This window comes from Glandiceps talaboti, chromosome 9 (assembly GCF_964340395.1).
Source record: "Glandiceps talaboti chromosome 9, keGlaTala1.1, whole genome shotgun sequence".
Taxonomy (NCBI): domain Eukaryota; kingdom Metazoa; phylum Hemichordata; class Enteropneusta; family Spengelidae; genus Glandiceps; species Glandiceps talaboti.
In genome coordinates, this window is record NC_135557.1 from 15,923,434 (window position 1) to 15,936,589 (window position 13,156).

At 32.8% G+C, this 13,156-nt stretch overlaps 1 protein-coding gene across 1 annotated transcript in view; it reads right to left on the reverse strand.

Annotated features, from left to right (window-relative positions):
- Nucleotides 1-3,210: 3,210 nt before the first annotated feature.
- LOC144440387 (CD276 antigen homolog) overlaps nucleotides 3,211-13,156 on the reverse strand; it is a 28,635-nt gene continuing 18,689 nt past the window's right edge. Inside the window, exon 3 of the mRNA XM_078129756.1 lies at nucleotides 3,211-4,178. Coding sequence (XP_077985882.1) covers nucleotides 3,757-4,178 — 422 coding nt within the window. The 3' untranslated portion in view covers nucleotides 3,211-3,756. The remainder of the gene's footprint in view (nucleotides 4,179-13,156) is intronic.

Below are 13,156 nucleotides of genomic sequence, written 5' to 3' on the forward strand. Positions count from 1 at the left end.
CATCCAAGAAATTGGATTACCTACAACCCTTTTAACATGGTAAATTTATTCCATACCAATGATGAAATTCCTTACAAAAGCACCATAGAGATGATATAGGAATTTTACAAAATCTAGTGCATAAACCAAGGCCAATTACAATTACTTTATGTAAAATACTTAAGGCTCAAGAAACTCTAACTTTCTATTATGTCCCTTGTAAAAATTTATCAAATCCGGTTACAGTGGAAAAAAGTTCCATCATTCTGATTATCTGAATTATCTGTTTACTGATTGTTGATGATAACGTGTACACTGACTTGATGACCATATGTAAACAGTATGAATCAACTGAATTACATATCTACTAGTCATTGATGGTACGGTGTACTCTGACTTGATGACCATGTGTAAACAGTATGAACCATCTGAATTACATATCTACTAGTCATTGATGTTACAGTGTACACAGACTTGATGTCCATGTGTAAACAGTATGAATCAACTGAATTACATATCTACTAGTCATTGATGGTACGGTGTACACTGACTTGATGACCATGTGTAAACAGTATGAATCATCTGAATTATCTGTCTACCAGTCATTGATGGTACGGTGTACACTGACTTGATGTCCATGTGTAAACAGTCATGAATCAAGTATGGCCCTGATTACTTGTTTGTCAACAGATTGTAAACTTATGGGTATTGGTACAGTAATCAGTAAGCATTCATACATGCTTTGGCAAGATTAACATAAGCAACCAAAAAATTGAACAAAAAACTTAAAATAATTTTCCAGTTATTACTGCTGGGCTTAACAAAAATTGTTGTACTATTCAAATTTAACATTTCTTTATGAATAGAAACATTAACCGGCCTTGTACTATACTGAATATTTTTCAAAATCGGAACAAAACTTCCAACGACTGGAGTCTGCCCTATCACATGCACTCACTCGGCACCGCTACACAGTTGTAATAGCCTTGCATCTAAGTACAGACTTTTTGATCTATACCCTGTCCACTATCTTACAATTCTATATCCTATATTGTAAAATATTGATATCTGTTTATTGCTTTTAAAACTTGTGTTTTTTAAGATATGGCTGATTATAAAAATTGTTATCCAATTCAATGTATTTTTATAAAGTTTGTTTGGCTGTAGTAATAACATTGTCAGAGACATGGGCTCTGATTTTTGTTATTGTTTGTATGTTGAAATAGTGTGTGTGTCTCTGTGTGTCTGTGTATGTGTGTGTGGAATGAATAAATGCTGCTAGGATTGTATTAAAAGAGGTGTTGAAAACCTCCATTTTCAATATTAAAAGTTATTGCTCGAAACATAAGCAAACTTTACATCATTGACAACAGTTTTACCTTGTATATATGTGTGTATGTGTGTGTGCGTGTGTGTATGTGTATGTGCATGCATGTGCATATGTGTGTGTGTGCGTGCGTATGTGCATGTGTACATGTGTGTATGCTTGTGTCTCATAGTACTAAATCTTCACATACTCATGTTCCACTGTGATCTTTCATATAGTGATATCTTAAAAGTTTATGACAATAATTTTCTAAATTATTTATTTCCTGTCTGTCAACCCTGTCTGTGAGTATGACTTGAATTAACTGGCATGAAATGTATTTCTTATCTGATTTAATACTTTATAAAATACACAAAGTTTTCTTGTCATAATAAACGATTCAACTTTTTTTCAACAACTTCCAATATTTACAAATAACTGTCCTTAATATAAATTTCTGTTTTATAAAAATGATATGATTTCCAGTGTCCTGGTAAGGTGGCTCTCTAACTAATCTTATTATCTTGACCCAATTGATAGATGATTAATTTTGATTAAAAGTGAAAGTGAAGAATTGTACACTAGGTATAAACCAACACCTTGGTAGAAAATTTGGACTACAAACTCATAACACACATTCAACTTGTCAAATACTTGCTTTCTGTAATAGTATTGTACCTCATGCCTCAGGTCAAAATAGAACAAGAAGGTCCACTTATTCTCATCATGTGCTGACTCTGCTGAGAGTATTGCATGTAGTACATGGAGTGAATTTAGTCATGCTGCTGGAAATATGTGAAAAACCTATAGCTTATTCTTTTAGGAAGAACCTTACAAAATATCTTTTCAGCAGATCTTTCAATATGTAATTGTACAGCGCCTCTGAACTTCACTTAGTATTGGATGCTGGTACTTTATAAACGACTTGATTGATTGATTGATTGATTGATTGATTGATTGATCGATCTTCGGTGATCCAGAGTTTGGTTATCAATATGAAATTTATCAATCTGATGAGAACTGTCAACTAGAACTGACTTAATGCTTAATTGTTTGTGACTAAATTTGAACTGTTTGTGTGTTATAACCTCTGTAATTCAAAAATCTGTGCAGTGGGTAAAATGCCATCATTAATTACTGTAAACTTGGAAATTTTCACTGAAGACTTATTTTGGTTAATTTCACTAGAAAACAAAAATGCGAAAATAAATAGTGACTAAAATGCTTTCTTTTACAGTATACACTGAAGGCCAAGCTGTGCACAAAGTAGTTGTTTTCTAAGGATAATACGATCTGTTAGAATTTTGTCCTTAACTGAAACCCCTCAAAAGGGTCCAACTGATTGGCCAGCATATGTAACTTATTTTCTTATCATAACATACACTTAATTAATTAAGCCAGGCAACAAGTGTCATTTTTCCCCCTTTGTTTTCTACCCAATCAAAATGAACCTTACAAAATGAACCAATCAAAATGAACGTTACAAAAAGCTTCATGATATACGGTCATACAGAATTTTTGCAAGCTAAAAACTGAAAGCGAGCAAATGTGTTTAAATAAGCATAACTGTGCAATGAGCCTAAATGTGAACGTCTAAATGCAATAATTTACAACTTTTTTCTAACGCAAAAATTACAATATCTTGATTAAATTTTTCAAATTTTAGTCTGCAGCTTGAAAAAAAATAGCAAATGTGTAAACTCAAAGCTGAATAATATTTGTGAAAACATCCTGTTCTATATTTCCGATAATAATAGTTTATTGCTACTACCATAGGCTGTTCTATATTTTGACATAGTGTGCCAGGGTGTAATACCATATTTGGAAAGTGTGCCAGGTGTGATACCATATTTGGACATTGTGCCAAAGTGTAATACCATATTTGGAAAATGTGTCAGGTGATACCATATTTGGACATTGTGCCAAGGTGTGGTACTATATTTGGACTTTGTTCCAAGGTGTGGTACCATATTTGGACATCGTGCCAAGGTGTGGTACCATATTTGGACATAGTGTGCAAAGCAAGTGATACCATATTTAGACATACTGTGCCAGGGCATACATAAAATTATTACAACTATGAACACATTATCTTACATATCTGATATGACACATAGGCATGCAATTTGGGTATAATATGGCAATATACACATAAATTCGCATTTTTAATAATGCAATTACGTTCAGGAATAATATGGCAACATACATGAAATATCACATGTTCATAAATGTGATTGTATTCTGGAATAACATTGATTACATTGCCTATATTTTAACACAGTCTTTCACTGTTGTGATTTGGCAGCAATTTTTCCAAATGAGTGCATACTTGTAAGACTGATCCATACATGACAACAGCTGAACAACTAATGATAATCCACAAACCCTACAGTCAATGTCATGTGTTGAATTATGAAGATATAAAACTATATTATTATAAATATTTACAATTTTATCTCAATGTCTATCTGCTATACTATATACACAAGTACAAGAAAAGTCACTATAAGCGTCAGAAGTTTGTTACTGCAAATGTTATTTGCTAGTCCATCAGCGACGAGTTTTTCTTTTGAAATGTTGATTTTGACTTGGTCTGTGTATTCCACCTCCGAGTGAACAGAGTTTGACTCACACGCACACTTTATTGTTCTGTTGTTATCCATAGATGAAGGGAAATACGTCAGAATACTCGACGTTGTAAAAGTTCCGTCATCATTTCTGACTGTAGAGTTACGAATATTATCCATTATTTTCGTTTCTCCAATATACCATGTCAGGATTGCGGCAGGTTTGCTATCGTAGGCACGGCATTCTAACATAACACCTCCCGAGGTATTCAATCCTATGCTTTCCTGGTCTTCATATCCAACAATATCAACCCTTGATGGTGGTTCTGGAAAAAAACACACAATATGTACTTTAATATTAACCTCAATTTTTTTAATGAATGTCAAAAAAAACTTAAAATAGGCCATTCCAGACTGAAAACAGGAAATTGAGAATATACAGAACCCTCACTCAAATTGGAGGTATCATCATCCCAGAGTACCGTTTCTTAACAGCTTTGTCCCTTGGTATTCTGTAGAAGTGTAAATCAGGGATGATTTTAGTATTGTTCACACATTGTGGAAAGCAGCAGTGCTCTATGATTAACCAAGTAACCCATGTATACCCCCAAGGTACACACAGACAGGAGGTAGAGCGCCTTCATGGCAAACTTTGGAAAGGCCTATTAAGCATATTTAGGATCGTAAATGGCTGCCGAGTACTATATTTAACTCTATGGGAAAATGAAAGATTACCGATTTCTTGAAAACAAGATGGTGAACCCTAAATTTATTTTATTATTTCAAAAGAACCAGGGACAAGCTTTCATAAGGCAACATTTTTAATGGTTCAGCTACTTTGATTTCAACAAAAATTAATCTCTGTGGTGTATCTTCTTCTTTTAGTATTAACCTAAATGAAGCACTGGTACCTACCATCATATTTGTTAATTATACATAACAAAATTACCATATTAGGTAATAATGCAACCATATTAGGAAATTATTTGATAACTATACACAGTAAAATTACCATATTAGGTAATAATACTTGTGTGACCATATTAGGAAAACCATATGCAGTTCATATTAAGAATCTATACTTTTTATGAGGGTCATTAATTTTCAAGTTCAATATCACTTTATTGATTCATAACTTATCTGCCTCGTTAAGATGTATTTAACATTACAACTCATGCAAGCCAAGTTGAACAACTTCAAACAAAAATATGGAATTTATATCCTATTGTTCTATGTTAATTGTTGTGACGAGGCACATTTATGCTGTGTTGGTCATAATATGAGTCAAAACATTTAGAATATGTGTTCTTTTCCCTAATTTTCCAGAAATTAATCCTGAGGAGTATATTATTCCTGAATAGTTTTTATTATTCAGTCACTGAGTCAGAAAATACTCATGACTTGAAGGTTTTGTCAGTACTCAATGTTTGACTCCATAGTGACAAGGCCCCATAGGTCATTTGTATTTCTCTTAGCTGACTGAAGAAAAACGTTGGGGAATAGTATCTAATTATGCAAGGTAATCAGCTTATCGCCACTGTGAATAGATTTCAAATGCTAGCCAAAACATGTAGAGGATTGTGAAATGTCTGATTATTCATGCTTGATGTGCACAGTCACAGTTAGTGTACCTGCCTACATCATTAATAATTAATTACTGGAAATACCAGAAATATATTCTCTTTGTTCTAAAACAGAGTACGGGTACCAGGAGTTTAGTGACGTAATGCAAATGAGCAAAGTCAAAATATGTGAGAATGTAACCGCTGCAATTAATATCCTATTAGAATTGTTATAATGTAACAGTTGGTATTAATACACTAAGCAAAAACAACAACTCACACCTTTACTATGAGCTTACTAACAAATCAAAATTCTGTACACACATCAATGGTTTCAATGTTATAACACAAATATCCATCGACAGTATACGTAATTCTGTGTGTGTTTATATGGGTTGATTTCTGGAAATCTATAATCTGATCTGCATGTTCTCAATATCTAATAATATTCCCATACTGGAAATATTTGGGATTTAAGATAAACTTGATCACCAAATTTGTACACACAGTGTTTTAATCAAATAACAGTTTTTCAGAAAATTGTATGGCGACCACAATATTTTTTCTTGACTTTAACTACAAATGAGTTTGAATTTTCTTGAACATAATACCATAACAATGAAATTGTGACTTACTATAGTATTTCCGAGGCGTAGTACGTTAAGTTAGGGACCTGAGTAACGATTCTAACATTCCTACAACCACCCACATACCTCAACTTTCAATGAATTCTATTGAATTGGTTGTAATCAATATCAGATTAGGACCCTTAATTTCCACCGACAAAGATGTTCTTTTTACTTTTTATGCTAATTAAATCTGCTACTCAGCATTGGCTTTAGAAATGAAGAGGACAGTTTCGGAAGAATTAGGCAGATTTGTTGTTTAAGTGTTTCTAAGTTTCAGGAGAGATGTTATTCATTCATTCATTCAATGTAAGCAGATTTAGCATGGTATTACAGATCACAGTGTGTGGTGTTTTGACTTTTCGTTTTAATCCTGTTTTTTTTTCAACTTTGTTTTTCACTATTTCATGTACTATAATCTTCACATTTCCTGTTCTACAAAATCTGTGAAATCTTGGTTTGATGCTAAATTTGACTAATCATTTAATCTACTGCTTTTTAATAAAAGTTTTAAAGAACCCTAGTAAACTGCGATAAAGAACATGTGTAAATAGCCTTGCTTTCTGTTGCATTTACAGCAGTTTTTTAATTTGCTGATCTGATGATTCTCTGTCAATGGGGTGAAAGCTAGTCACAAATTTTGGAAACCCTACGATTTGAGTTTTGTTCAGACCATTCCCTTTTCCTTTGTGTTACAGTTTAACATTTATAATGCCCTTGTACACATCAGAAAGGCTCATTGGTGTTCACATGCACAAGTTTGGTGACTAAATATTCTTTTATCTCAACCAATCTTTGATCTTGCAAAATGAAGAAATAATGGTATTCTTTGCGAGACCATATAAGCAAATAAATAGTCCAGTCATTATTATGCCAAAAAGCACATCACTAGTTGCAACAGAATTTAATTTTTCACAATGTGTTCAAAGAATTGCTACAACTATTAACCCATTCAATTGAACAGCGCCTGGACAATCAATGGAAGAACCTAGATATCAGGTATTATTACAAGGCTAAATTCAAGCAGAGCAGAATTCCAGACCAGACATCTGAACATATAGGCTGGAAAGCCTGCCTTCAGAATACACCTAAGTAAACCTAAGTAAAGTAAACATATCATAAATGTCTATAGAATAACAAATCAAAAGTCGTAAAACATCCCAAACTCCCCTTCTCCAAAATTAATAACAGCCATTGTCGACTGGTTTCCGTCAGAACTTGACTTTACACTTTGGGACTGTTAAGTTTCTCACTTGGGATTTTACCTGTTTATCGCCATCAACACAGACAAATATACACATAATGGTGTGAAGTTATTTCCACCTGTGTTTGGACAGGTTTGTTGTGGCAAGACAACTGGAATGCATGTCAAAGGTCAACAAATGTCTGCAGTTAGTTGACCAGAAGCTGTTCTGTTTGTTTTTACAGGAGGTTAAACTTAAGTTGAAGCAAATTGAGTGGGTTACTGCCAAGGGAAAACATATCACTCCTACTGTAGTGAGTAAGATAAACAAACAAAACTTAGTGGTTGTTAATTGAGTTAACAGTCTAGCACATGACCGCTAACAGGATAAATCAAATATGGAGATAACAGTTATCTTGTTCTGGTGATTCTCTAGATACTAAGATATACTCTTCAAACCAAATTATCTTGTTTTGAAGATACTTGTAACAGGACCGATTAGAGCTGAACATAGTAATCTGAGTGACACACCAGACGTACTTCTCTTGCACTAAGTTACAGTCTATCTTGATTTCAACACTTTACTTAGACTTTGAAAATCCAACGTTATTCATGTTTTAAAGTTATTACAAGTATCAAAAATAAACTGAACACTGAAACCCAAAATTATTTAATGTTTTGATGATTTTCTAGATACCAATTTTATACCTGTTAATTTGTCTGAAAATAGTGAAATAAATTTCTTTTGATTTGGAGGATTCTCTTTATACGAACAATAAACCTGGACAGTGAAAATCCAATTTAAAAATAGTCTTGAGGATTGTCAAGATATTTACACAGTCCTTAGAAACCAATACTGGCTTTAATATTATCTGGTTTCAATATAACCTTGACAAGATTACAAGTCATGCAAACAAGATAAATTTGATTGATTTGATGATTATATAATGTTAACACTATAGCAGGAATTTACCAGCCCATGCTGAGAACTTTTGTAATTTTCTGTTAAGACAACTACTTCAAGAAGAAAAAAAATAGTTGTGATAAGTTTTCAAAATCAAAAATATATACCTATTTGTCATCTATATGGCAACTTTTTGAAATAATAGTGGTCAAGTTATTCAATATGTTGTGTTAGCTATTGTCTTGTTTTGTTGGAATTATCCTTTTTAATACATGTTTATATTTTGGATTGGTCACTGCTCCTACAATCTTATTAAAATCTGAAAAAGTAGTCAGTTATTTGTTCATTAGCACCTTCTATTTTAGCTTGAATTGTACATTGTGTCACTTGTTCACATTTTGGTGGGTTACATGCAACTAAAAACAAAACATGAACATATAAAATTTATTATTAATTTATTTATGACTTTATTTCTATATAATAATAATACAATGAGTCAGTTAAGAAGGCATAACTAATTACATAATTATTTAATATATGAATATATAAATTGGAAAGTAATAAAAAAAATTGTCATCTGCCAACTAGTCTGATCCCGGCCAAAATAAACCGAGATACAAGCAAAGTTGAAGATAATAGCTCAAACTGAAGAAAGTGTTGACCACTAATCAGACTGATATAATATTGGTTTAAAAGTTTGACCACCAGGATCCACTTCTAGCACATTCTCGCAAGCCGACGCACATAATTATTCCACCATGGCCTCAAGGCAGTGCATCTTGGGGAGTCATAAAGAGGACTAATTTAGGATGATCTTTCTAGCACTGCAGTGAGTTAAACAGACTCATGGGTTGCACAATGTTATACAAAATAAGTTACTGAGAGTGGCCGTCATCAAGTTACTTCACCACATACTACAAAAATTGTCAGTCACACATGATGTTTCTAGCATTGCATTCAGTCAAACGGACTCACTAGCTCACACAATTACACCCAGTTATACAAAATAAGTTACTGGGAGTGGCCGCCATCAACAGTTATTTCACCACAAATTACAATAAATGCTAGACCCACACAATACATGTTTGTCATTTTATGCTGATTGGGCCATTGTTAGCGACACAATTAACCTGTTAGGGTAATGGCCTCCCTCAATTAGCATGTATTAATTCTATTGTCATCACATACTTTTTGACGTTTTTAATATGTACAGTTGTATAATACCTGTCATTCTGTTTCTATGCAAGATTTATGGTCCTGGAATGTAACATTTCCATCTGTTGATATGAGTATGTATGTATGTATGTATGTATGTATGTATGTATGTATGTATGTATGTATGTATGTAAAGTATGTATGTATGTATGTATGTGTGTGTGTATGTATGTATGTGTGTATGTATGTATGTATGTGTGTATGTGTGTATGTGTATGTATGTATGTATGTATGTATGTATGTATGTATGTATGAAATGCCAAATCTATTTTATCACATTTACATTATTCATACTATCCTTTCTATCTACAATTTTATACACTAGGTTCTTTATAAACTTTAATAACATATTTAATTCTAAATGCAAGTTTCAAGGAAATAAAATGTTCAACAGATATAATCTGTACGTCAAAAATAAAGCGAGTGCTTAGAACTACAATATTGCAATATTGCTCTTAATGTTATACTAATGTATTATTACATCTGATAGTTTTGAATAAATAGAGACAACCTCCAATTAACTAATAGATTAGTGAGGTGACCTATATATTTCAATCAATCAATTAGTCAAATCAATCAATAATTTGTATGTTTTAGTGATTATCTTGTCAGAAGTTATTACAGAGAAAGTACTTTATCCATTAGGGATTTAATTATAAGCAGTTTTGACATAACACTGCTATATGATTATATAATTAAAGGTATGGATATAAAAACTGCTCCCAGTTATTTTTTTTAAGGTCCCAGTTCGGAATTGGATCAAAATTTAGATGTGAAAACCTAATGTGAGACCCTAGGATTGAAACTGTGGCCTTTAACTGATAAGATAACTTTAACGTGATGATATGGGGTTGGAACATACCCCTTGAATTAAACGACAATTTTCAGTCAGCTACTTGTGTACTTCATCTCTGTAACTTTCAGGGCTCAACAAACTTAGTATCAGTCCAGGCTGTTCACACAGACAACAAACAAACAACCGTATCTATACTGCCAAATTATAATGTGGGTAGTCTGTTAGACCAATGGAAATCATTAGAAAATTACAGGTGAAACACTTCACCTGGCTAAACCTGACAAGCACAGAAGTTAAATTTGAACCCAGAAGCTAGACAGACATCTGGCTCAGGCAGTTTAAAATGAATTTTTTTGACATACTAAAAATATTTTTCTTTATACTCCTTTGCAATTGAAATATCCCAAATTATGAAATATGATGTAACCATATAGCCACACCAGACTAGAAGGTGCCACATTGCATTATATACTATTAGGACTATAGTATCATTGTCTTTAGAATATGAAAATACCTTATATAGCGTCATATTTGAGACAATGATGATGATATCTGCATAGCTAATTATTTCATCAGTTTTATTTGTAAATGTATTGCAGTGTTCTTCTAAAATGTTTACAATCAATAGATAACACAACTTTGGTTATATTATACATGTTGTACACTTAAGGTTTCAGGTCAAAGGTCAATATGGATGCAATCGACCTATGGAGTAGTTATAATATAAAGCCTGTACTCTCCAGGTGAAAGAGTGAAATAAGTTTGGAACTGAATTGAAATCGGTTTTACTATCACCACATACACTACGTCAGTTTTGAACTGAAGTACATACTAGTTGTACTGGTTTCGAACCATGTCGAAGGTGTTTTCGAACTGATTCAAAATATTGGTTTGAAATCGCTTACTGATTCAAATCCATTTCTCGGTTTTCTTATGACAGAAACTGGTTTTGAACTGATTTACACTGATTCAATTTGAATCTGTTTTGAATTAATTCAGTAGGGGACATGGAAAAAGCACCTCTTAAGCTGGACGACTTTTCTGATACAACTTTGTTTGAGGGGCTTGGATACTGGGGGAGGGGGGACTAAACAAATTTGTAACCTCGTTCAAGGAGACTTAAGTGCAACTTTTGTGACATTAACAAGTGGTTCATTTACAGAACACAGGATCTAGAACAAACAGCTGTTACAGTCATTAGTTTACTTTCAATAATGGAATTGTTTGCCTTTTTGAAAGTAAGTTGTCTTTCTGAAAGAATCTTTTGCTTAAATTTACATATTGTTTGCAATAAATTGTCTGCTTGTACTTTCTAGGTGACAGCTTGGTCACTGCAACTACTTCAAAAAAAATTGCGTTGATTGAAAAAAATTAAAACTTTCACATTTCACTCTTGCTTGCAATAAACTTTGACTGTCCTATCTACATGAAGTAGGTGATCAGTTCAAAAGAAATTCCTCTTTTTGAAAAATAACCCATGAATCTTTTTACTTTTCAGTCTTGTTTGCGATAAATTCATGACTATGCTATGTAGGTGACAGGTTGGCGACTGTAATCCAAGACAGTTTTTTTATTTGTAGAATGCAGACAACACAGACAACATAAACACACTGATGTGCATGGCTGATGTAGAAGAAAACAGAGACAGAGTGTACATAAGCGCTGTACATGGCTAACACAGACAGGGACTCAGAGTGCCCTCTAAGCCAATTTGAAATGTCACTGCCGCACACAATTTCTAGTGATGCACCAAAATTTGGTGTTCCTCTATCTCTTACTATGTTGTGACTCACAAGAAATGCCAGTTTATATCATTTTGACTTGCAACAACAAAATTTGGCTATCATTAGAAGGTCACAAGGTGTACATAAATGATGTGCATGGCTAACCATCTGTTAATTTATACACAAATAAATTACAATCTAAGAATTTCATCAATGACGTTAACACTGTATTTAGAAGGCTATTTATGGCACATAATTACGGCCTTTAGGCATGACTGACTGTAAAGGTGATTGTTTGCTTTCCATGTTTTGTTTTTAGTGTAGAAGAATTGATGGGTGGTTTGTTTTCCTTTGCATTTCTTTTCAGATTTCATCTACATTGTTCAGAAGATTGCTATTTGTGTAATGTTCCATGATCCATCAGTTTGGTGAAAATAGTGTATGACGTCACTAGTTAGTTTGGTGAAAATGTGTACGATTGTCACTGATTCAGTTTGGTAAAATGATATGTCAATTATCACTGGTTCAGTTTGGTGAAAATGTTTAGTATTAGAACCACAATACAGCAATTAAGGCATGGCTTTCAATCATGGTTATTGTTATTTGATCAGCAAAGCCAACTAGATAATTCTTTTGTTCTGGATCAACTTTTTCTATATTTCTGCCAAATAACTGTTTTTTCAAAGCTAAATTCTAATCTTAATCCAGTGAGAGGGAATTTAATTTAAAGATAGGTAAAGATTGGTAACTCAATTTCAAATGTATGTCACAATACATTTACCATGACTTTTCTTCTTTTCATTTTGTGGGGGGTGGAGGTGGGGTGGGGTGAGATGTCAGGGAAACTTGAGTAATACATTTTATGATGGCTTCTGAACAAAATACTGTAAATAGTTATTACTGTAGATAAATATATAATTATATATATATTAAATATATCTTTACTTATACATTGATATATTTCATGAATGTATTACCTCTTGTGTGTACACAGTAGACCATATAAATGATATTTATTTATTTATTTAGTAACAGGCAATGTGTGCATACAAATATTTTTCATGATATGATATGCTTTTATTTGTATTATATTAGACCACCGGCCTTTACATACAAAGATTATAAACCTAAATGTGTACAGTAGTTTACCAACGTATCTAATTATCAATCAATGAAGCTCTTTTTTGAAAAGCAAAGTAAACATATCGTGAACTTATTTTACCTATTATTTTTCGTGATGATTATTAGCTTAATATAATACAACCCTTGATCTTGTGTTAAGAGGGGATAATCA